Here is a 23,448-nt window from a genome sequence, read left to right on the forward strand (position 1 = left end):
TCCAACCACTTAATCTTGATATTCTTTCTAGATTTGAAATTCAAGGCCAAGTTTTCTGGCAGAAAATACTTTGATTTAAGTGCCTTGGTTTAAAGTATTTTGTATTGCTTGGCTTTTCCCTCTACTAGTTAACCGGCTGGCTTCAACTGCAGATTGAAAGAGATTCTCACACAACTACAAGGCAAGCAAAACATTTCTCTTAAACAGGGGAGCCAGACTGTAAAACTAAAAACATCGGAAGAAAGCAAGAGAATTGATGGTTATTTTTATCATTATTAAAAAGGAGAAATTCCATTTCAAGCTCATAGCCTTCTTATGAAGGGAAATTGAGACCAATACATGCCTTTTTTAAACTTACTTCGTGTCTTGCCATCTCTTTCTCAAAGTGGTTTGTTTCCTCTCTACTCAAACTTACCTACATGAATCCGGGAAGTGCAGAGGGAGAGGAAGGTGGAAGCCCCAACATCTCAGAAAAAAAAAAAAAACAAAAACAATGCAGAATTATATTGTCTTTTATATTTTGTGCAGAGATCAGCCTGTAGCTCCTGGCAGCTATGTGCAAATCTGTGAGACCCTCAAAGCTCACAGTTCCCTGCTGTGCACTAGTGCTTTTATACGTGCATATAGTATTTTTCCTTCTCCCAAATTATTTTTTAATTGCAACTCCCAAAGCAGGACAGCTCCACTGCAGCCCAGGAGCAGCAACATGCTCCTTGTGTCAGAGAACAGTAGTGACGAGGGACCACAACGACACTACAGCGATCCACATTTTTCCAGCATGCAGCTCCAGATAAGCTTATTTCATGCTCCTTTACCAATTTTCCTTTGCTCCAGTTGTCTAGATTCCTGTGCAGTTTTATTTCCCTGAGCTTCTTCTCTGTTGAACAGTAAATAAGGACATCCTGTATTTTTCCTTCGAATACTGTGCACGTGATCAGGCTGATGAACACAGAGGCAGCACAAATATTTGGCTAATAAAGGCATGGGCACTGTATTCTCCTGTCATTTACTCCACTGCCCTCAGTTAAGGATGTTTGGGGAAGTTCAGCAAGGAAGGATATATCAGAATGTCTTGGCTTTTCCCTCCACGTTCCCCCACAGGGATGATCTTAAACCAAGCACCTTCTGTTACTATCAGGTTTAATGACAATATAAGGTCTATAGAGCAGGCAGGAATTCTGCACTGGCTTGTGTACTGTAACTCTTCAAAAGAGGAAGGAAGTATTTAAAAATCATTTACCTTTTCTAAGAGATTATTACAGGGACAGCAAATACACATTTTTCCAAAGATCTGGAATTTAAAAACCAACCAAACAAACCCAACTTGATGCAATATCCAAAATTGCAGGGACCAGCAATAGGCCACAGCAACTCCTAAACGCATCTACTCATAGCACAAAAGAAGTTGCACTTTGAAAATACCCGGCAAATCTGAAGTAAGATGCTTATTTTTTTTGCTATTAGGAGGAAATTAGATCAGGAGTTTGCCAGCGATACCTTATCATCCAAGAGAGTGTTTGGGGGGTTTCTGGTTTGTGTTTTTCTTCTCCTCTTCATGCTCCACTCCAATAAATCTTTGCTTAGATCCAGCCATTGACAGCCAGACCAGCAATCTGGGCAGCTACGTATTTGATACAAATACCCATAGCACTGAAGACTGAAAAGAGAGTCTTGTTTGCAAGTGAAGAAGACAGACCTTTCTATTCAACCTAGATTTCTAGTAGAAGGGAGTTTGGAAGGGGTTTTGCTTTACATTACAGAATGATTTGTCAGTTAAACTGAAAAAAAATAAAAAACGGTTTTATAGAAAAGTAAAAAAAAAAAAGAAACAAAACCAACAAAACAAACAACCAACTTAGGGACTCACCTGTGTTGAGTTTATAGTTCCAGTCTGATCTTCCCAGACACGACCATCCCTTCTCCTTACGCACAGCAGTTGTGATGGGGACCATCTTGCTTCCAAGTTACTTCCAGCCTCCCCGGGAGCTCACACAAACTCCCCATGGCATCCTTTGGCACAGAGTTGCACAGATGCCTCCAGAAAACCTTGATGAACCATCCCTGCACCCTTCCCCTCCTCCTTTTGCCCTCAAAAAGCTCCTGCCCAGGTGCTTCTCAGGGAGGTGTTAATGTGTGGGTTAACGAGGAGCCTCGTTACCCTCCTGTGACCACAGCTGCTACCGGGGGAGATGTCCATCAGTCTTCTCTGCCACCATCTGCCTCCTCCCCGAGCCCACCAACGTCTGCGCTGGGTCTCCAAACCCCGTGGGCAGCAGCGAAATCCCAGCCCCTGCCATGAGAACCGTGAAGCCGTTTTATTAAGATGAATGATCTTGCTGGGGATTTGGCCTGTCCCTTCTAGGAGTGCCCATTTCATAATGTTATCGGGGAAAAAAGTTAATAGATAACTTTAATGATGGCTCATAGAGATTCATTCCACTTAAACATCACCCCTTAAAAAACCCTGCTCATGAAAAGATGTTAATCTTTGCATGAGAGTGCACCAGGTCAGCTACATCAATCTGCCTTTACCCCACAGGCCTGTTAATCTGGGTCGGAGACAGCTGTGTAATACATGCATTTAACAAAAGACTTGGATATTCCATCGGCGGCATCTTCATGAATTACAGCACCGCAGCTCTATCCCCTCGATTGACGCCGGAGCTTCCAGCATCACCCACCATTGCTCCCATCCAGTGGCATCAGTGAGGTTTCTTTCTCTGGATTAGCTAATCCCGATCAATAGGATTACCGGTTTAAACTGAACGGCATTAGAGCCAGTAACCGGAGAAAATAATCCAAGAAATGGCAAAGCGCCAGTTATATGTTATATACAAGTTATACCGGAGTTTTTTATATATCTATACACACACACAAGTTATATGGGGGAAGGAAAACCATGGCTGAAGGTCACACGATTTGCAGATAGATGAAATGCTGGACAAAGAGCCCGCACAGAAACCCGTGCCTGCTTCTCACTGGGACCGCAGGACAGTTTGGTGACAAAAAGCATCCGCCGGGCTGTCCCCCCCGCACCACGTGCTGCTGGAAGGGGCTGGTTGCTGCGGGGAGGCGTGAGGTGTAACAACTGGAAAACAGCCTGAGACTTCGGCATCAGATGAACACTTCAAAAATAAAAATAAGCACCCGAAGAAGGAAGCCAGACCTCCCGCTTGGTGCACTCCTAGTTTCCTGGCCTTGCTGTGCCATCAGGGGAAGGTTCCTCCGCGCCAGCCCATCGAGCTGCAGTCGACAACCCACAATCGCTTCGAAAGGGCTTGCAAAGTGTTTCCTCACAAATGCATTTGTGCTTGTGAATAAAAGCCCAGATGCTGTTTATGCTGTTCTCTAGCATCTCGGTGCACTATATTTTTTAAAAAAATGATGTGAATCAAAGCTCTCATTCTTTAATTAAACTTCATTTAGCTGCCATCTGCCTGGGATCAAAATGGCTTCATGTTTTGCAACTCTTAATGAGGATCGTTATTGGATTTGTAAACACATAAACAACAAAAAACCCCCACCAAAGTCTTTGAAAAGTAATAAATGAGGAACGTGGCTCAAGTGTTAAGATCTGCATCTTCACTTGTCTAATTGTAATGGAGCGGATCCCATTCAGCAGATAATCATGTTATACACAAAAATTGGGTATAAAAATACCCTGCAACTGCAGGATTGAGATTAGGGAAGCTGCGGGAATTACAGCTGAGGGAAAACAGTGACAAAAGCAATATCTGCCTTTTTTCCCCAGTGGGAAGCTCGGTGCTCCCGGGTCACGAGCAAACGCAGGCACTGAGGGCAGCTGTTTCCCAGCCCAGCCATGGAAAACGTAAAGTAGATGTTGCGGCCCTGGGATTCCCCAAGATTACAGCAGGAATTACCCCTATTCCCTCCCCAAAATATATGTTACCAGAACCCAGCGGCCTCAAAACCTGGGGATATTGGAGGTGCAGGGCAGCTGTGGAGCTTCCCGGGCGAGCAGACAGGACAGGGCAGGAGCTGCCTGTTGGCGAGCGGGGCTGGGGGCACACGGGGCTGCAATTCACGGATTGAGAAGCTTAGGGAAGAAAACCAGAGCCTAGAGCTTTGTGCTGTGGCGGCGCAGCCTGCCTGCCCCATCCCGCTCACCACGCTCCGAGCCGGGGACCTGAGCAGGGTCATCACCCTTTGCTGCCTCCGTCCTTCAGCTTCCATTCCCCCCGCCATTTACAGCCCCGCGTTCGGCTTTCTGAACTAAATCATTAGTGCCCAGCGTAGGACCCGTGCTCTAATTTAACTCCGGTGCCCGCGCTGACCCGGGCCTTTCGGCAGCAGCAGGTACAGCCCCAGCCCCGCATCCAGCCTCCCCTCCGCCCCCGGTGTATTCGCAAGGTGCCGGGACCGACCGCAGACCCGGGACAGCCTCGAACATCTCCACTCGTTACCGAACCACGCCACTGCCTTTGCTGCTACGGCATCAGACCTTCGTATTTTTAACGGCAAAAAAAGCCAAAATGTAACGAGCGCGCCCTCTTAGGAGACACCTACTCAGTGGCGTTCGATCTGTGAATAAGCTCATTTCAGACATTTGGGAAGAGAAAATTGTATTTGTACCTCCGAGTCATGTTTCTTTGTTTCCTAATTGGCGATGCCACAGGTCTGAGCATCAGGCAGAAACATGAAAGGCTTCAGATTTTGATGCCAGCCACTCAGATGTCAAACTGTCTCTCTAATTGGGGTCAGGGATACGGATCTTTGCCCTCCTTTCAGTTGCTGCCTTTGTGCCGTCTCCTATGTTTGTTTGGGCTTTTATTATCTCATGTGATCATTTGCATCTAACTCTACAGCAAATGCAAGTCCAGAGCCAGGAAACAAAACTGCAGCTGCCTTGAAACGCTTCCGCCCACCGTCAAAACCCTCCTGCGTCCTGAAAAGACCAGGATTTGAGCAGACCGAAAACCTGTAAAACCAATAAAGCAGCACGTTGCACCCAGAAAAACCATCACGAGTGACTTTGATCCTGTGTCTGCTACCGCCAACCCTCCAGCAGAACACGGCGGCTGCTTTCGGGGCAGGTTTGCTCTGCGAAAGGGCTGTGACCCGTTCTGCAGCGACAGCCAGCAATGGTCGCCCCATGGTTACCCCTGTTTGGGACGAGATCAAAGCCACGAGCCCCAGGGCATCTCCCTTCACAGGGGGTTCCTGCTGGGCTGCACGTACCTACACGCAAGCCAGGATGTTTCTTCTCGTTGGCTTCTTACGCCGCCCTCACGCCGGCATTAGCTCCCACGTGTCTCACCCGTGCACGGCTCTCAGGGGACACGAAGCACAAGTTAAACATGTGGTGGTCGGTAACGGCGCCATTCGCTTCTGCTGCCAAATTCTACACGTGGAATGGAAGTAAAACTGCAGGAATTTCAAATAAGGTCCCTCCATTTACTGAGGTGCTTCTTATACGGGGTGAAGCCGCCCAGGGCACGCGGAGGAGCCCAGGGGCTCCCCCAGACACTCTCAGCACCAACACAGCTCTTGGTCCAGCGTTATGGAACCGCTGGAGCATCAGCCAGATCAGCTTGTACTTACTGCAAGAGCTTCTCCCCATAAGGCATCAAAGCCTTGTAGAAAATCATAAACAGTGAAGAACTTCACCAGATGGAAATCTTTTCCTCGTTCGGAAGCTGATTAAACACGCGCAACTGAAATTGCTTCTTTCCTTGGGGGGGGCCTGGACCCTCCTTCCTGCTTAACCCAAACCTGCCTTTGCTCCAGAACAGCGCTCGCGGACGCAGGTCTGTGATGCTCCCAAGAGCTGGTTCCCTCGCCCGTCCCCGCTGCAGTTTGGTACCACTCCTCCTGCAGCTCCCTAAGTCAGTTTTTACACCTTTGATCTAAATGGAACACATCAGTGGCAAATGAAGCATTAAAATGTGTCAAACCTCTTGGTTCCGAGCACTGGTGGCACTAAGGATTTTATTGAGTAGCCAAAGCACGACAAGGTCCATCCAGGGGTGCACTCCTGCACTTACCTATAAATGCTATTTATCAATAATATACGTAATAAAATAAGTACTTTTAGAGCAAGGCAACACTTTTTATTTTTATTTAAAAAGGCCTTGATGGCAGGAATATAGTGTAAAAATCATTGGAAAAACTAAAAGGCATTGATACATATTGGAATATACACTTTTTACATAAATTACATTTATTTATTTATTCTTTCATTTGAGGTTCTTGTTCGGTATCGAGGTCTAATAGTTAATAGGTCCTGGGATCTGGACGTTTAGACCACCATAGTCTAACATGTACATGTTCATGGGCCATTGCTGAAAGAGAGGGAGAGAAAAAGAAGGCAAAAGTCTCTGTTAGGACACAACACAAAACCGTGCACACATCAAATCTCTGACACGTTCTGACACGGGTTGTTGCTCCCACTTTCCAAATAAGATAAAAGAACCAACCCCAAATCAAAACACCACTTGCAAACCCAACAAAAAAATCCTTCTAAGTTTATGTTCCTCTTGTGCGTTTTTTTTTAAAATTCTATTTTTTAAAAGCATTTGGTATCAGTCACGACCGAAGCCAAGCCCCGAGGGAGAGCAGTTGGATGCATCTCCCTGATTTTTGTTTCCTGTTTTCACAGTTTGGATGCACGTTGGAGCTCCGCATCGCTCCCGGGATGGAGCTGAAGCAACAGCTCAGGCCACGGGGGAACTGCTGGGTCCTGCTATGGGGCCGAGACGCCCCCAGCACCCACGTTTTAACGCCGCGGGGTGGGGCATTTGCCCGATCTGGTCTCGTGCGGCTCCCACCAACACCAAGCGCTGAGCATCCCCCGAGGGCTGATTGGGGAGAGCCCCGAGGGGCAGTGGGCGCTTTGCTCTGCTGACCCCCCCCAGACAAACCCGGCAGGAAAAAGCAGCCCCAAAGCCACGTCCCCTCCTTCGCCAAACCTGCTTGTGCCACTTTATGTCACACTTTACAGCGTTTGTCAGGCAGAGGGAGGTGGTGACGGTGCGCGGAGGGCAGAGCAGCATCCTGAAGCGGAAAGCTAGGTAGGCAGTAACCCCCCTAATATCTGGAAGGCTTTACCACAAGGGAGATCTGATTTGTTGATGATGTAGACTCCATATTGGAAGAGGAAGAAGAGGAAGATGAGGAAGAGGAAGATACCGAGTTCCCTTCGGAGATCCTCTTCCGCTTTCGTTTGGGGACGCTGGTGTCTTTCTCTGCAGGCAGAGGGAAGGCGTGAGGTGGCCGAGCTCTGGGAGCGCTGAAACGTGGGGACTCATCCCATGGCTCCGACCTTGCCTCCCGCTGAGCGTCCCCTGATCCCCTGCACCCTTGGTGACACGGGCTTGGCTTCCACAACCCGGCACAGAGCCGCCAGCTTTCCTCAGGCACCGGCAAAGAAAATCCCCAAAATAAGCAAATCCCAAACTCCAGCACTTACAGAGCCTGACATCGCACAGACTTGTGTCCATGCTGGATGCTTTGGGGCCGTCAAGGTGCCAGCTCTGATGACAACATGCCCATGTCATATATATATGATATACCCATATATACCTACATAAATAAAGTTCCTCCATCTCTTTTTACATCACATGGCAAGCATGCTCATGCTTGCCAGTTCTCCCTTCTCTACCTAGCCACCTATTTTCATAAAATGAATATGATCCTAATTATCTCTGAGGCTGCCAATTCTGACACATTTGATTAACACTGGCTGAAAGTTATTGGGGAGGATGGGACAGGGAGAGAAATGCATTCCCAGCGATCACAGAAACCTTGTCTCCTTAGAAGCTCAACTGCTAAACAATGGCTCAAATCAAGGGCTTTAACCAGTGAGTAAATTGCTAATGGGAAAGGGATAATCAAGTCCTCCAGAATACACTGTTTGATTCTAACAGCCCAGTCTCTGCCCAGCTCACAGAAGTGCAATTGTCTGAGTTGATGCTTTGCTCCTGAACAGAAGCGGAGCCTGACTTTCCTTTTTTCAGGTAGTATCTTCTCCCCAGCCTCTCCTGGGGATGTGGGAGGTTTCAACACCTCCCCACCACCCCCATCCATTTTGCCTGCATATTCTCTCTGCCACGGGGCAGGAAAACCCACGGTTATTAGCGCTCCGCTTACCTGTTTGTTTGGCCTCAGTGCAGATTTCGGCAAACGGCCTGTGTAAGAGACACGCAGGTCAGAGCTGGTAGACCCCATCGTTTCTCTCCTACACAGCCCAGACCCCGACACCCCTGCGTGGGGATGGGACATGGAGCCTCCCCACCCCTCCCCAGGGGGAAAGAACCCGAAATAACTCAGCTGGGTCTCTGAGCTGTCCCACTATCTGCCCCCATGCACCCTCCCAGCATCATCATCTCAACCTGCACAATGAAGAGGGGATAAACCGGCCCCGCTGGTGCTTCCCTGAGCCCATCCCTGGCCAAGCACGTCCCTGCGGTGCAGGACAGTGGCTGTTGGGGATGGAGCGGGTCCTCTGCGGGTACATGGTCCTGCTCCGGTGGCCCCGAGGTGACTTACCCCACTCCTAGCTGGAGAAGCAAGGGCAATACGAACTGAAACATTCCCCGGTCGACAAGCTGGGGGAACTTACTGGAGCTGGTTTATAATCACCATCCGGATGCTCTCCCGGGCCTTCAGGATCTTCTCCAGCCGATGGATGTCGTAGGTATTGGGGTTTCTGAAAGGGATATCATCTGGCAGCCCAGTGACCTCCACGGCGTCAGGACTGTCCCTGATGAGTTTATAGGGCACCATGACGGGCCGGTTCAAGCCCAGAGCCTCTCCTGTAACGGCAGAGCAGAGGACAACGTACCGGCTTTACCCCACAGGGCTCCAGATCTGAAGGACCAAGAGCCCCAGGAGAACTTTGGGAAGCCACAGCTGCTGTGGCAAATGGGAGAGGTTTGTCCATCTCTTGCCTCCAGCTGTTGGAAGATTTGGGGGTCACTGAGGTGGAGATCACGTCCATCGCTCATCATCACATCACATCGCTCCTGCCCATTTTTTAAATCACTTTATCCCTTTGGCCCTCACAATATCCTATGGCAGTGAAACAGCACAATTTAATTCTTTTCTGTATTAAAAGTACTTCCCTCTGCACGATTTAAACCTGCTGCCCATTCCTCTGGGTCCCCCTTTAGTTCCTGCAGGGTGGAGAGCAGCAAACATCCCTCCCTCCCATGCTGGTCCCGACTGTAAGAGCCTGCTCTCACATCGCGTCTCTGCAGCCCCAAACCTGAAGGTGTGAGCGGCCCCTCAGCCACATTTCTGGCTTTCCTAGCAGGGAGTTTGTCCCTGGAGCCCACCTGGCATCTTGTGCTCCACAAACCATGCCTGGACTATGGGAATGCAGGGATCTGCTGTGGGCTCAGCTCCCATGTAGGGAGGGCGCTGCTGAGCTGGGGTGGATGGGGATGCTCAGAGAACAGGCACCAGCCTCCCTGGGGACCTGCACCTGTACGCTGGCACCTCCAAGGGGGCAAATCCCCCCCCAGAGCAGCACAAAGCCTGCACTGCGAGCAGCACCCCGAAATAAACAGGGTTTGCAGGAAGGGTGAGCGGCCTTGACAAGGGGAGACTTGAGAAAGGAGGGGAATGACATTCCCCGCTGCTTTGCTACCATTTTGTCTATTTTCCCTCTCCATCGGGCAATTGTTTTTGGGAGGAAGGCGAGACGCCACACTGCTGTGCGGCCCTGGGGTCTCCCGGGTTGAAAAATAACTGGCCAGCACTCACAGGAGTCATTCCCAAATAGCCTGTACCTGCGGGGCTGAGGGGTGACACCGCTCGGGCTGTGCATCCCCAACTGGCTGCTATTCCTGCTGTGCCTTTTCCCAGCAACGGGGGCGAGGAGGGGTTTGCCGGGCAGCACAAGGAGCCTGCCAACCGCATTTTCAAATCTTCTTCAATCTCCTGACCTCCTTTCCCACTGCAGCTCCAGCGAGCTTTTCCCCGGCCGTGCCCCACGCCGGGCTGCGGCTCCAGCCGTGCTCCCAACCCAGCAGGCAGGGGCCGCTGCCAGCAGCAGCGCACACACCACAGCTCACAGACACCTTAAAAAACACATCAAAGGCTGATGCCAGACTGAAAAAATCCTGCTCCTCGGCTGCATTTTTCCATCCTCCCTCCCCTCGCTGAGGATGAGCTGTCAACAAGAAGGTCACGGTCCCACCTGCCGAGCGCGAGACACGGGAACGTCCCCAGGGACAGGCTGTAACGTGAAGCAGTGGGATGAAACCCGTGCTGAGCCGGCTGCCGTGCGCTCGGCCTATAAATAGAGGCCTTCAGTCGAATTAATTTTAACTATGGCTGCTGTCAGCAAAAACAAACCTGCTTGGCGATGCGTGCAGACGAGAGACTCACCGTATTTTTCATTGAAAAGCTCTTTTACTTGCTCTCGGAGAATCACCTTCTCTCCGAGCCTGTTGGCATCGTCCTCATCTGCAAAGCAAAAAAGGACAGGGAATAAAATACCCCGTTTCTGAGTCCCTGGAAAACCCATTGCGCTGTCACTACACACGACCGTGTCTCTGTCCCTATGCGGCGTGGGGACACCTCAGAGGCGGCGGCTCTGCGCTTACACCTCGTGTCACCTCTTAGAGCCGTGCAAAGTAGCTACAAAATGCTGCCAAATCTGCATTTGCCACGCGCTGCCACGGCTGAGAGCATTTTACATCCACTTTGTGGTGCGGTAAATGACTGCAAAATATGCAAAGCAACGGAGACTCAGGCCCTCAGTGCCACGAATGCTCCCACAAGTGATATCAAGGAATGAGATAGCACTTTTATAGCTGGGCTCCTAAGTAGAGTATTGTTTTATAATATGCCATATAATCAGCTTGGCTTTACTAGCTTTTTTAATTATCCTCATTGTGCCAAACAGTTTCTCCCCCATTCTCTCATTTCAAACAACGTGCCTATGTCAGTAGATTTTTCAGCCAGCTATTCAGCACCCTCAGGGGGCTCCAGGAAAAATGACTGGGGTCAGTACCGGTCCCGTTTGATGCTTTTTCACCCCGTAGGAATGAAGCACCATCTGAACAACTCTTCCCCACCTCTTGCCAGGGTCACCCCTCCAGCCCCGAGCCAGCTGGGGGGTGCAGTGCAGGGTTCCCCTCCCGCAGAGGAGTCACCACGAGCCTTGCTGCACCCAGCGCGGGTATTTTAGAATCATAGAATCGATTTGGTTGGAAAAGACCCTTAAGATCATTGAGTCCAACTGTTAACAATGCCAAGTCAACCTCTACCCCATGTCCCTGAGAACCTCATCTCCGTCTGTCCAACCCCTCCAGGGATGGTGACTCCAGCACTGCCCTGGGCAGCCTGTTCCAATGCCCCACAGCCCTTGGGGGAAGAAATTGTTCCCCAGATCCAACCTCAACCTCCCCTGGTGCAATTTGAGGCCGTTTCCTCTGGTCCTGGCGCTTGTTCCTGGGGAGCAGAGCCCGACCCCCCTGGCTCCAAGCTCCTTTCAGGCAGGTCAGAGATCAGAAGGTCTCCCCTCAGCTCCTGTTCTCCAGCTGAACCCCCAGCTCCCTCAGCCGCTCCCATCACACTTGTGCTCCAGCCCCTTCCCCAGCTCCGTTCCCTTCTCTCAACTCGCTCCAGCACCTCAAGGCCTTTCCTGGCATGAGGGGCCCAAAACTGCCCCCAGGATTCGAGGTTTGGCCTCCCCAGGGCCCAGCACAGGGACGGTCACTGCCCTGCTGGCCGCACGAGTGTTGGTACCAGCCAGGATGCTGGTGGCCTTTTTGGCCCCCTGGGCACATGCTGGCTCATTTCCACCCAGGCTGGCACATCACGGGGTGGAAACCCAGGGTGGTTATCTACAGCGTCAAGGTGAGCCCTGCAAACCTTGGCATGAGGGACCCGAGCATCCTCTGTCCTCAGTCTGCAGCTGTTTAATGTGATATTGAGCAACCACATGATGGTGATTTTGATTATTTTGAGCAATGGCATGATTTTAATTTTGGTTTTAAGCAAACACGTGGCTTGCAGCTTGTTTTAAATGTGAGCTGACGACCTGATGTGAATCCCTGCCTCCCTGCACGGGACCCCAGAGCCCAGCACTCAGCACCCCCAGAAATCAGACGCCTGGGTCACCCTGCTGCTGAGGGTGCTGGAGAGAACCTGGCACCCTTAAATCTCTGCACCCTGCTACTGCAGGGTATGGCCTCAAAAAAGCCTCTTCTCCACCTGGAAAACAACAGTTTTATCTGTATATAACTAGAAAAAAAAAAAAAAAAAAAGGGAGAAATTTCTTTGAAGGAACCTCAGGGCCACGTTGTGCTTCAAATCCAGAAATGGCAACAAAGCAGCTCGAAAGGGATGTAGCAAAAAAATAAATAAAATAGAAGAAAATAAAATAAACGTCGCCAAGGAGCTCTGATTTCTAGACCCAAGACCTTGTCTTGTTCTGCTGCTCCTGAGGCCGCGGGGGGGCAAACCCTACGGGCTCCCTCTGTGACTTCCTTGTCATCGATGCTCAGTTTCTGGGCTGTATACACACACCCATATGGATGTGTAGATGGTAGCAGACAAAGAAACACCAAAATCCAGTGTTCTCACTTGTTTAATTCTCTGGGACTGAAAAATGCAGCAGCTCTTTCCCTTCCACTCATGCCCCGAGCGACCCGAGTGCAAGAAACAAGATCCCAAGGGGGTTTTTTTTGCCATGCAGTGGGCAGGACTCCCAAATTCCCATCTGAGGACACAATCAAATGCCATGAAAAACCTGGAACTGAGCATGCATAACACAGAAGCCAGAGAGGAGGCTCTGGCCAGCAACACCGCTTCCCTGGGTCTGCTCCCCATCCCCAGGCAAGAGGGATCTCCAGCTACCTTGGACTTTATCATTTGGGTTTGGGCAATAATCAACTCAAGGAAGCCACTGGCACCCCTGCAGTGTGTTGAGTCCTTCCTATAAAGCAGGTTTATAACTTTCTGCTGGCTTCAGGCCTGTGTTATTTTTTTTTTTAATTAAAAAAGGCAGCCGGTTGATTGACTTATGTTTTTCCCAATCCCACTTGCCTGACGCGAGGACCCCTGCGCTCCACAGGCACTTCCATACAAGTGGTCATATTTTTAAAGCACCACTTGCTCTTTTCCAATCGGACTTGTCAGAGCTCAACGTTTCTTTTAGAAACACCGCGTCGTATTTAGTAGTTATTAAAGATGGGGTTTAGGCCTGTTCTTCTTTAAAAAACCACAACAAAACCAAATTGAAGGTGCTCCAGGCGATGCGTGTCCTCCTCCCGGCCATCGCGCTTGGAGTCACAACCTCCCGTTACCCAAACACCCGGCCTGAAGCCTATTAAAACCCATTTCCTCGGGGAAACGGCCACCCCCCAACACATCCCACGGGAGAGCGGCTCAGGTCCCTTCTCCGGGCAACCCCCATCATCTTAAGAGGATAAATACCCGCTTCCAGCTTCGGTGGGTGCAATTCAGTTACACCCCCGGGTAAACCCCAGAATAAACCTGCTGACTTTACTGAGGCCATTCCGCAGTAATTCAGGTTTAAGCACAGCTTGATTTAGCTCAACATATGCACGTTTTCAAAGCGGAGCTATAAACTTGCAGGAGCAGGCAGTTAACATCTAGACACACAGCCAGAATCCCAGCTGATGGGACTAAGGCTGGATCTGTCGGAGAAAAGCCATACCCAGCCGCAGATACAAGCAGGCGAGCTCCTCTTTACTCTGGTAAATTAGTATATATCATATTTATAAACCCCCAGAGCCTACGTGACTGCACACCGACCCTGGCCCAGAGTATGTGTTAAAGCAAAGCAAAAAAAGACCTCAACCCAAATCTGTGCAAGCTCTCCTTGTGAATGGCAAGTGGATTTTTATCAAATTAATTGCTTGGATGAGCTGAATATAACGTGGCAGGTTGGCGTGTCTGGAGCAGAACCGGCACTGATGCCAGCAATGGTGCTTAGAAATGCAGAGAGGGTTAATAACAACAACAAAATATTGTTAAACACAACTCGCATCATTCAGTTCTTGGTACCACAGGGAAACAGAGCAGAGAGGAAAAAAAAAAAATACCTGAAATTTGGGGGGTTTAAGACATTTTCACTCCCATATTAAAACGCAAATGCATTTCTTGTCTGCTACCATCTACGATGCATCAACTGAGCTACGTACCATTCAAGGCAGCGTAGGCTTTTTCCAATGACGTTATCCGTCTAGGGGCTACAGTGCAAGTTAAAACAAAAAAAAAGAGAGAGAGAAAGAAGAAGAGAGCCATGAGTGCTGCAGCTTGGTTCTTGGTCACAAACAAAAGCAAAACCCAGGATGACACCAGCCCTAGCAGCTCAGAATTCCTCCGGTCCCGAGGCCCCTTGGCACCGAGATGCTTTCAGTAGCTAAATAACCACTGGGTGAGCTGGGTGGGCAGGCTGGGCTCTTCCCTGGCCCAGGGACCTGTTTTGGGATGCCCTTGAGCCCGCGAGCATCCCTTGAGCTCCGCTGCACTCCTGAGCAGCTCCAGGTCCACGTGTGCCCAGGGACGCGCAGCCGAATCGCAGCGTTTCCAGCACATGCCAACACAGCCGCAGTTGTGCTGCCCGGCTGTGCCGGGGGAGAAAAAGAAAAAACACCTGAGGTTAAGGCAGGTGAAAAACAAACAGGGAAATTGTGTCAGTTCTGCAGCAACGAGTGTCCTGGTTTCAGCTGGGACAGAGTTAATTTTATTCCTAGTAGCTGCTATAGTGCTGGGTTTGGGGTTTAGTAGAAGGATGTTGATAACACACTGACGTTTTGCTTGTTACTGAGCAGTCAAGGACTTTTCAGCTCCTCATATTGGCCTGGCAGTGAGAAAGTGGGGGTGCACAAAAGGTTGGGAGGGGGCACAGCCAGGACAGCTGACCCAGACTGGCCAAAGCGATATTCCACACCATATGATGTCAGGCTCAGTATATATTTTGGGAGAAGAAGAAGGAAGGGGGGAGACATTTGGACTGATGGCATCTGCCTTCCCAAGTCACCGTTGCGTGTGATGGAGCCCTGGGATGGCTGAACACCCGCCTGCCCATGGGAAGCGTTGAGTGAATCCCTTGTTTTGCTTTGATTGCACACGTGGCTTTTGCTTTGCTTGTTAAACTGTCTTTATCTCAACGCACGAGTTTTCTCACTTTGACCCCTCTGATTCTCTCCCCCATCCCACCACGGGGGAGTGAATGAGAAGGAAAACTAACCTGGCTCCTCCATGGGAGTTAAACACTGGGGCTGGGGGGATGAAGGGAGAGGGACACGGACCTCAAAAAGCCACCTGGAGATGGAGCAAGATGCGCTCAGCTCCCATCACCACCCCATCAAGCGCTTTCCTCTTTTCTTTTTTCCTTGCTAGGAGTTTCCAATGCAAGGCACATCTCACCAAAGTCTTGAGGAGGATTGAGCTCTTGTGATTAAAAAAAATATATATATAAAGAAAAGGATGCCTGGATGTGTGGGGTTTTTAATTAAAGAACACTGCCTGCCCTACTTTATTAATTGGAGTACGGGAAATAATCTATCAGGGCGGTAGAGAGTTTGGGGAATAGGACAGATGGAGCTGGTGTACATTTTCAATCAAAGCACATAAAAATTAACATACAGAAAGATTTTGTGTGTGTGTGTCTGTGCTAGATTACTTATGCTTGATTTTTTTTTTTTTCAAAGGCTCAAATTAAGCCTGTTTTGTATCTCTGTGCCTCAGGAAAGAAGCAAAGAAAGGATAAGTGCCATGTTTGCAGCGCTGGCGCTTCACCCCTGCTCGCTCGCTTCTGTTTTAATGCCAAAAGATCATTCTGCTTTCAAAAAGGGGCTTGGAAGGTCTTTTTCACAGAGCAGAGAGCAGCAGTGGGAAAAAAGAAACTGGAAATCGAAAGGAAAATCTTAGGACGCCAGGAGGGTTGTGCCGCTGGGATGAAACCCCTGGGGCAGATAACACATGGGCAGAGGCACCAGTGACCTCGGGGACATCGATCCACCTTTGGAAATGGCTGTAAACCTCCTTCGGGTGCTGGGCAACACCGCCGGCTTTATTTTTCCAAAAAACACCCTTATTTTCCCCCGAAAACACCTTCTTCTGCAACCAGCATCCCTGCACACATGCACCCCCCTCTGCCTCTGCACCGGCATCCTCACCCCCCACACTGCGACCCATTGCAGGGGAGATACCATCTCGGAGAAATTACAGATAATCTGGAGAAAAAGCACGCTCGGTGCCCAGATTATATTGAAATCCTTTTATCCGTTTCTGTAGCACTTAAAAAAAAAAAAGCGGGTGTCCCCAAAAGAGAGAGATAAGGAGGCCGGTCCTCCGTGATGCTGCAGTTATCTGGGATGCTCTTTGCAATGCAGGAGATGCACAACTTGTTCAAAGCAAATTAAACCCCATAATTAAACCTAAAGTCAACTAAAATCACCTCAAAGTGATTTTTTTTTTTAAATATTATGTCAAATTTCCCTTTTCCCTTAGAATGTGCACTTTTCATCTAAGTTTTGGCCAAAATGATCCACAAAAACCACAACTTCCCTCACATTTTTACAGCCATCTCCTGGGCTTTCCAGCTTTTAGACGCCTTTGAAATGCCAACCTGCTTGGGAGCAACTATTGATTTCATTTTAATGCTCCTCTGCGAAATAAAAGTGATTTTCGTTGCCTTTGTTTTAACACCAAGCACACACTTCTGCTGCTGCTCTTCATTTTACACGGCAGGACTTTACTACACAAGATTGAGGTAAAAAGAACACTCTTCAATTTAAATTTTTAATTATCTATGGCTAGCTGGAAATCATTAATTTTTTTAAGGCAGACGAAAAGCCCAAGCAGTGAATGCACCACTGTGTTGCCACCATCCACTATGGTGTAATGGGGTGGAAAAGCAGACAAGAGGTTAATTGCCGTCAACAGGGATTTTGGGGGGGCAAAATACAAACAGCTTTTTCCTCAAGGTGACATTCCATTGGTAGTCTGACTACCAGAAAATAATTATAAGTCCTAAGATTGTCTCCGAAGATTTAGCAAAAGTAGTCTACAACAAATTGAGATGTCAAGTAAGAAAAACCCCTCACCTGCGACTGCTCTTATTTAAAACCCCCGTGGGAGAAGAGATTCTGCGACCTCCTCCCGAGCCCACTCAGGTACCACAATACACAGAATAAAATATGGCTTTGGGTTTGTGCTAGCACAGGCCAGCCCGTGGTGGGAGCATTCAGCGGGAGAAGGAAGAAAAAAAAAAGTCGTGCATCGAAAGGAAAATCAATTTCCTCTACATCTCTATTTATCAGGCTGTGTTTCCCAGCCAGCTGGCAGGTTGAAGTATTTGCCTTCTGATGTGCTCCTTTGTTAATGGCGCGATTTGTGTCAGATCAGCGTCTCTTAACGTAATTATACCGATTACAGCGGAGGAACGGGAAGACAAGATGCGGTTGGAGGAGTGGATACATCCTCGGCTTACTCTGGCGTTATAGCCATCTAATTTCGTGGAAAAGCAGAATTCTGCAAAACTTGCATTTCACTCAAGGCTGGTCTAAGGTCCAGCTGGTGTGAGCTGGCACCTTGCTGCTTAGGACCAAAAGATAACGAGTCTAAATCCAAGGTCTGCAGAGCTCTCAGGGGACTCCCCATCAGCTCGGCTGGGCCATACACAGGGATGCAGAGATCAGCACAAAGACCATGCCCTGGACTGAATTTCTCAGCTCGCCTTTTGTTAGAACCCTATTGGGTGTCTAACACCTTTTTGCTGTTCCCAATAAGGGCATATAAATGTTTTCCTCTCTGTCATATTTGTCTTCCCTAAATTGTGCCATCCCCACGGAGGCTGGCCAAGGAAACGGGAAGCCATCAATAAAGACGACAACGGTTTTCACACCCATCTGTGCTCTTCCAACAGTTGTAATTACAGACATTTAAAACAGAGACAGGTCTTTACCCACGTTTCTGACAGCAGCTCTCTTTTCTGGGCAGCCTAGAAGCGACAGACAGAGCAAGTGCAGCAACGCACAGGGAAGGACGCGGCCCTGGGATGGTTGTTTCTGCAGCTGGGTACAGAGCTCACCCCGGACACCCCGTCTTCTCCTCTCCCATGTCCCCAGTGTTTCCACATGCAGGATGCCCACGGGCCAACAAGGGCTTTCACTGCCACGCTGCTGCAGCCCGATGCGGACCCTGTGCTTAATCACCCCCTTCCCACGACACCAGATCTGCCAGCTCATTGCAGCTCCTATTTATTTTAAGAAAACGCTTAAGAAAGCGGGTTCTTTCTTCAATACAGAACACAGATCCCTGCCCTAGATTAGCTCTTGAAAAGTGCCAGCATTTCAAGGCACCAGCAGCAGTACCGATGGGTGACGCTGAGGCCAGCTGTCCCGGTCAGGGGAGCATCAGCAAATGCACGAAACAACAAAGCCAAAGCGGGAAGCCCAGGAATGTGAAGTCAAGGGGAACTTTCCTCCAGCTGGTAAAATTATTGCTTGCCATCCACAGCTTACAACTCCCTGACCACCACTAAACACTTGGCCAATGCATTGCTTAGGCGAAAAGAAATAATCTCTTACCGGGTTTGGGGATGAGTCCTTGAAAAGGCCTGCAAAAAATAAGGAAAAAAGGAGATTTAAAATGAAACACCATTGGGAAGGCAACACACCTGGACCAAGCATCCTCCTGCAGCCCCGGGGGATGAGGGATCAGTTTGTCCTTCTCTCGCTGTGCCACCACTTGTGCGGGACCACAGGAGCTCCGTGGGGACGGGGACCCTGCTTGGGGCAGCGTGTGTCCCATCAGTAAGCAGACAGATCGTGTGGCCCAGCGAGAGGCTGATGAAGCCACTCTTAAAACCATTTTTTCCCCCTGTCTCACCTTACAATGAAACAGTGATAAAGTGCTTTTCCCCTCCCACTTGTGTCCATCCCATTTGGCTGCAAAACGCACTGGACCTGCCCAAACAGCCAGTGCCCGGTGGCTCTCCGAGTGCTGTGGGACCCTGAGTGCTGCCTTACACCAGCAAAAAACTCAGCAATGTTTCTCCTATTTCAGGCCTCCTCGAAAAGGGGCTGGGATTTCTCTGCCCACACAACCATCACACCAAACACTGTATTTTCTCCCACCGACGCCTTCCCCACCACCTCCCCAGGCACTGGACAGGAGGAAAGAGCAGGAGTCTATTTTATGGTCCCCTCCTTTCTGTGAACCACTAGCTGCCAACTTAATTGCTGTCTTGGGGGCTGGAGGCATTTACAGTATGCACAGCCCTGCCTCCATGGGGTCGGCAGAGCTCGAGGTGCATTTATGTCGCTCCCTCCTCTCCCCTCCTGCCCGGTGGGGTGACCGACACCTTTCACCACGCACCTTGTCACGGTGAACTTGATTTTATCAGCCACGGCCAATATCCTCTCCAGGTTCTGCGAGCCGAAGGTGCACGGCTTCCTGAAGGGGATCCCAGGGGGCAGCCCCTCGATAATCACAGACCCCGGATTGCTCTTGATCCGCTTGTATGGCACTTGCACGGGGTATTTAATCCCCAAGGCCTCACCTGGGAGAGAAGTGAGCGGTAAGCAGGCAGGAAGTGTGCAGGATGCCAAGGATGCCATTTCTACCACGGCTTTGGCTCCATCCCCAGCCCTGACAAAGCACAGCGAGGCGTGAGGAGGCTGCTCAAGGCACCATGTCAAGCTTTAGATCAAGGACCAACATTTTTCACCTGTCTCCACGACGGAGCGGAGCGGTGCCGAGGCAGCCACAAGTGCGCAGCAGAGCTGGCGGGGCCAAAGAGAGACACCATCGTGTAGGATGATGCCCAGGCAGCGCAGTGGGAGGGACGGAAAGCTGCTGCTCTTCGCTTCAGGACATTATTTGGAGATAACTCCATAGGCACACTGCCTCTCTGAGGTCCGGCTGCAGGACTGAGGCTACGCATTTCCTTGCAAGTATAATAATTGCTATTGTGTGTACCTGGGAACCCGCGCAAGTGTTACCACTGCCTAGACAATGGGGATAACAGCATCTCCCTGCCTTGCTTGATAAAGAACAGACGCTGTGGCAGGCAGGTTGTGGGAGCACCCCGCAGAGACCAGGTAGGTGCCCTGGGGACAGGAGGGACAGCATCTACTTGTCCCCCAACCTCCTGCCACTGCCTGTGCTCCCACAGCTCTGCAACTCTCTGCTAATGAATTTACCATCATTCTTCTTCACGGAGGGGGATTAAAAGACAAAACAAAAGGTGCCCAAGGAGCCACCTACACGGCAAACACCTGCAGCGAAGAGCAGCAGTTCCCAGACCTCCCACTCCCCGGCCCCATGAGGTGCTGCCTGTTCAGGAGGGAGGCAAGAAAGCACCCGGCAAGGAGGAACCGGGAGGAGGCAGGAGGGATAGGGAGCAAAAAATGAGGAGGGGATAAGGAGGGAATAAAACTGACTCCCACCCTGGTTTCTCACCGTATTTCTTATTGAACAGGTCCTGGACTTGTTCCCGCAGCGTGTTAGCGATGTCTATTCTAGAAAGCCTGGCGTCATAATTTTCTGTAAAATAAAGAAACAATTATGGACTTCTGCTGGTAAATTAAAAGGCACTCTGTGACTTTTAAGTAATGCCATTTTCTAATTATAGGAAAGTCCTTATCTTGCAATTAGCTAATCTCTGGAGTGGGCCATTCAAAGTCCTTAAAAATAATCTAAACAGAAATATGGTTTTTTTTCCCCGCCTGTTTGCTAAGAATAAAAGCTGCATGAAATCGAAGATTCAGTTGCGATAATTACTGGCGTTAAAATAAAATGTACTCCAAAACCTCTCTGAAAAGCCAAAGCTTTTGAAAAGCCTCCGTCCCTCTCTGCAAACCCTCATGGGCTCCCACGGCCCAAGGAAAAGGATGCTCGAGCAGGGCAGCACTTGACCCCCAGCCCATGGGCTTCTCACCATTGCTCCTTCCCCCGACGGAGCCACCGTGTCGGGTGCTGGTACACGCCGGACGGGAACAGTGTTTATACAAACCTCATCCGGGCGGAAAAAACTCCAGAAAAGGCAAACTTAATTATGCATCTCGTGAGGTCAGACGGCAAGATAAGCAAAGCTGGTTAATTAGGGCACCATCCAAGGCACATCAAGCCTCTTCCTTAGACCTACGGGACTGCCTGCCCTGGCTGCGCGTCTTGTTTTCTGGATGTCTGTCCTTCCCGTCATCTCAACCCACCTCCTCCTCTCCTCTCCTACCAAGCCCTGACACCCTGTGACTGCTCCCTGCCCACACCTATTCGCTCTACCAGCCCCACAATGGGCCAAGGACCCCGTCTCAACCCCCCCGAGGTGCCTCCAGGCCCTCACCTTGGAAGCCCTGTCTCTTCACAGCGTCCTCCAGCAGCGCCTCGCTCGAGTCCCTCTCGCCGGTGGCTGGGACAAGGGACATAAGAGGAGTTAGGATTTGTGGTGCCGCCGAGGGGGATGCACAGAAAGGGTTTTCCGGCCAAAAAACGAGGTGGGGAGGGAAGGCAAGAGACGCGCTGGAGGAAAACGCTCTCACTCCTCTCCTACCTAGTCCTTAACGGCCCGGCTGCCGGGCGTCTCGCAGCCTACCTTTGGCTGCCGGGCTGTCCGACGCCGGCTCCTTTACACCCTCCGCCAGCAGCTCTGGTCTGGAAAACAGCGAGAAGCAGAGGGGACACCTGTGAGCTCCCCGGCCAGCGACACCCCACTGCTCCAGTGTCCCCTGGGCCAGCGCCCCGACAGCCACAACCCACTAACCGTGTCTGGCCAAAGCAATTGTGAAGCTCCTGCAATGCAGCAGGGGAACTTTGGAAGTCATTTTCATGCCAACAGACTCTAGTGAGCTGATGTGATGCAGCTGGTGATGGCTGAGCAGCTTAAATCAGCTGTTACAGGCTTCTAGGACACACGGTCCTGCATGTTTCTTGGGGATGGGAGAAGCTGTGAGCAGTTCCTTTCAACATACAGTTGGCTCCCAAAATTGTCTAATGCTAAAACCACACAGTGAGGTGATAGCAGGGCCTGTTACGAGTTGCACTACAGAGAAAAGGGTCTGGGAGGGGAACAGGAGAACCCCCAAAACGCAGTTGGGTTGGCCTGGGAGCTGCTGGTGTGATGCCACAAAATGTCTGCACTCCCAACGTTTATTTTCCATTTCAGCTGCCTGCCACATTGGTTGCATCAGCTCTCTCCTCTGCAAGGGAGGCTGAGTCAGCATTTGGGTGAGAAACGCCCCAAAACACCTAAAGACCTAAAATCCATCTCTGCTGGATCTGTTCCCTTTTTCAGGGCAATGCTGTTGTGTCACAGCAGTCCGGGCCTCTCACAGGCCCCCCCAGCCCCTGTGACACTCCCTGCTCCCCAGTGCAACGACAGCACCTTCCCTGATGCCCACAGCCTCCTGCTGAGGCACAGATGTGCACATCTGGACCTCGGCCAGAGCTGCTTCCCATAAGAAAACCCTCCAGGCCTTCCAGTCACATTCTTTGCCCCACACCTGAGCAGCCTGAAGGTTAAAGGCTCTGGCTCCTTCTCACCCACCCTTGGGTGCTCCCTGCTCCTGTGGCCAAGTCTTTGCAAAAGTGGAGTAAAAGCCCAAGAGACATCGAGGGAGAGATGACAACACTGCTGCCTCTCGTGGATGGTTCCAACGAGGCAACAACCCTTGGTTGCTTCTAATCAAACAAATGTATTGAAGGTGACCAAGAGATGGATGTTCCCCTGGACACTGCACAGCAGCAGGACCTCTGAGCAGGAACATTCTCCCCAAGGTACAGCTGCTCCACCTGCCTTACCTTTTAATGACAAACTGGATGTTGTTGCTCGCTTGCAGGATCTTCTTCAGCTTCGCAATCCCAAAGCAGTTGGGGCGGCGCAGCAAGATGCCCTCCGGCAAGCCCACGACAAACAGGTCCTCAGGGTACATCAGGAACTTGGAGTAGGGAACTTTGACCGGCTCCGATATTCCTATGGCTTTCGCTGCGTGGGGACCGAACCTCGTTAGCTTGCTGGATCTCCACGTCAGGTCAAAGCAGCAGTGCCGCAATGTATCAGTGGGGGGTTGGAGAGGTTTCTGGAGAGTTTGTTGTCACTCTGTGCCTGGTGGGATGTCCTGATGGCAGACACCAGCCAAGGGACAGAGCCAGGCTTCTGCCCGGAGCTGGCTTTTGCATTTGCTGCGTTAACACAGGCTGCCTTGCAGCAGCACACGTCAAAGGGGCCTCCTATAAAGGCTGCAAGCATCTCTCCACAAAGCCGCGGGACCCCGTGCCCAGCCCTCCATGGATGTTCCTCTGCCAGATGAGGGGACAAGAAACATGCCTGGAGCGCCCTGCAGCCTGTGCAACCCGCAGTGAGGGCTCCCTTTGCTCTGCTAAATATTGCTGATAAGCGACCAAGCAGCCAGTGCCAAGCAGAGCTGTTTGGCTAGAGGTGAAAATCCAGGACAAAATCTCATGAGCGTGGGCGAGGACCCTCAGTCTTTCACAAAA

At 50.4% G+C, this 23,448-nt stretch overlaps 1 protein-coding gene across 6 annotated transcripts in view; it reads right to left on the bottom strand.

The window, feature by feature from the left end:
- Positions 1-6,102: 6,102 nt before the first annotated feature.
- The window catches only part of GTF2IRD1 (GTF2I repeat domain containing 1), a 63,653-nt gene continuing 46,307 nt past the window's right edge, over positions 6,103-23,448 (bottom strand). For 4 of the 6 annotated variants that reach the window (XM_065647164.1, XM_065647166.1, XM_065647162.1 and 1 more), the window contains exons 17-28: positions 22,753-22,936; positions 21,548-21,606; positions 21,299-21,364; positions 20,416-20,499; positions 19,330-19,513; positions 18,540-18,568; positions 14,142-14,189; positions 10,354-10,431; positions 8,582-8,774; positions 8,110-8,147; positions 7,069-7,205; positions 6,103-6,302 (exon numbers count right to left, since the gene is read on the bottom strand). In XM_065647164.1, coding sequence (XP_065503236.1) covers positions 6,228-6,302; positions 7,069-7,205; positions 8,110-8,147; positions 8,582-8,774; positions 10,354-10,431; positions 14,142-14,189; positions 18,540-18,568; positions 19,330-19,513; positions 20,416-20,499; positions 21,299-21,364; positions 21,548-21,606; positions 22,753-22,936 — 1,175 coding nt within the window. In that variant the 3' untranslated portion in view covers positions 6,103-6,227. The remainder of the gene's footprint in view (positions 6,303-7,068; positions 7,206-8,109; positions 8,148-8,581; positions 8,775-10,353; positions 10,432-14,141; positions 14,190-18,539; positions 18,569-19,329; positions 19,514-20,415; positions 20,500-21,298; positions 21,365-21,547; positions 21,607-22,752; positions 22,937-23,448) is intronic. The other 2 variants (XM_065647167.1, XM_065647163.1) reach the window with 2 other exon arrangements.

The sequence above is a fragment of the Caloenas nicobarica genome, chromosome 17 (assembly GCF_036013445.1).
Source record: "Caloenas nicobarica isolate bCalNic1 chromosome 17, bCalNic1.hap1, whole genome shotgun sequence".
Lineage (NCBI taxonomy): Eukaryota > Metazoa > Chordata > Aves > Columbiformes > Columbidae > Caloenas > Caloenas nicobarica.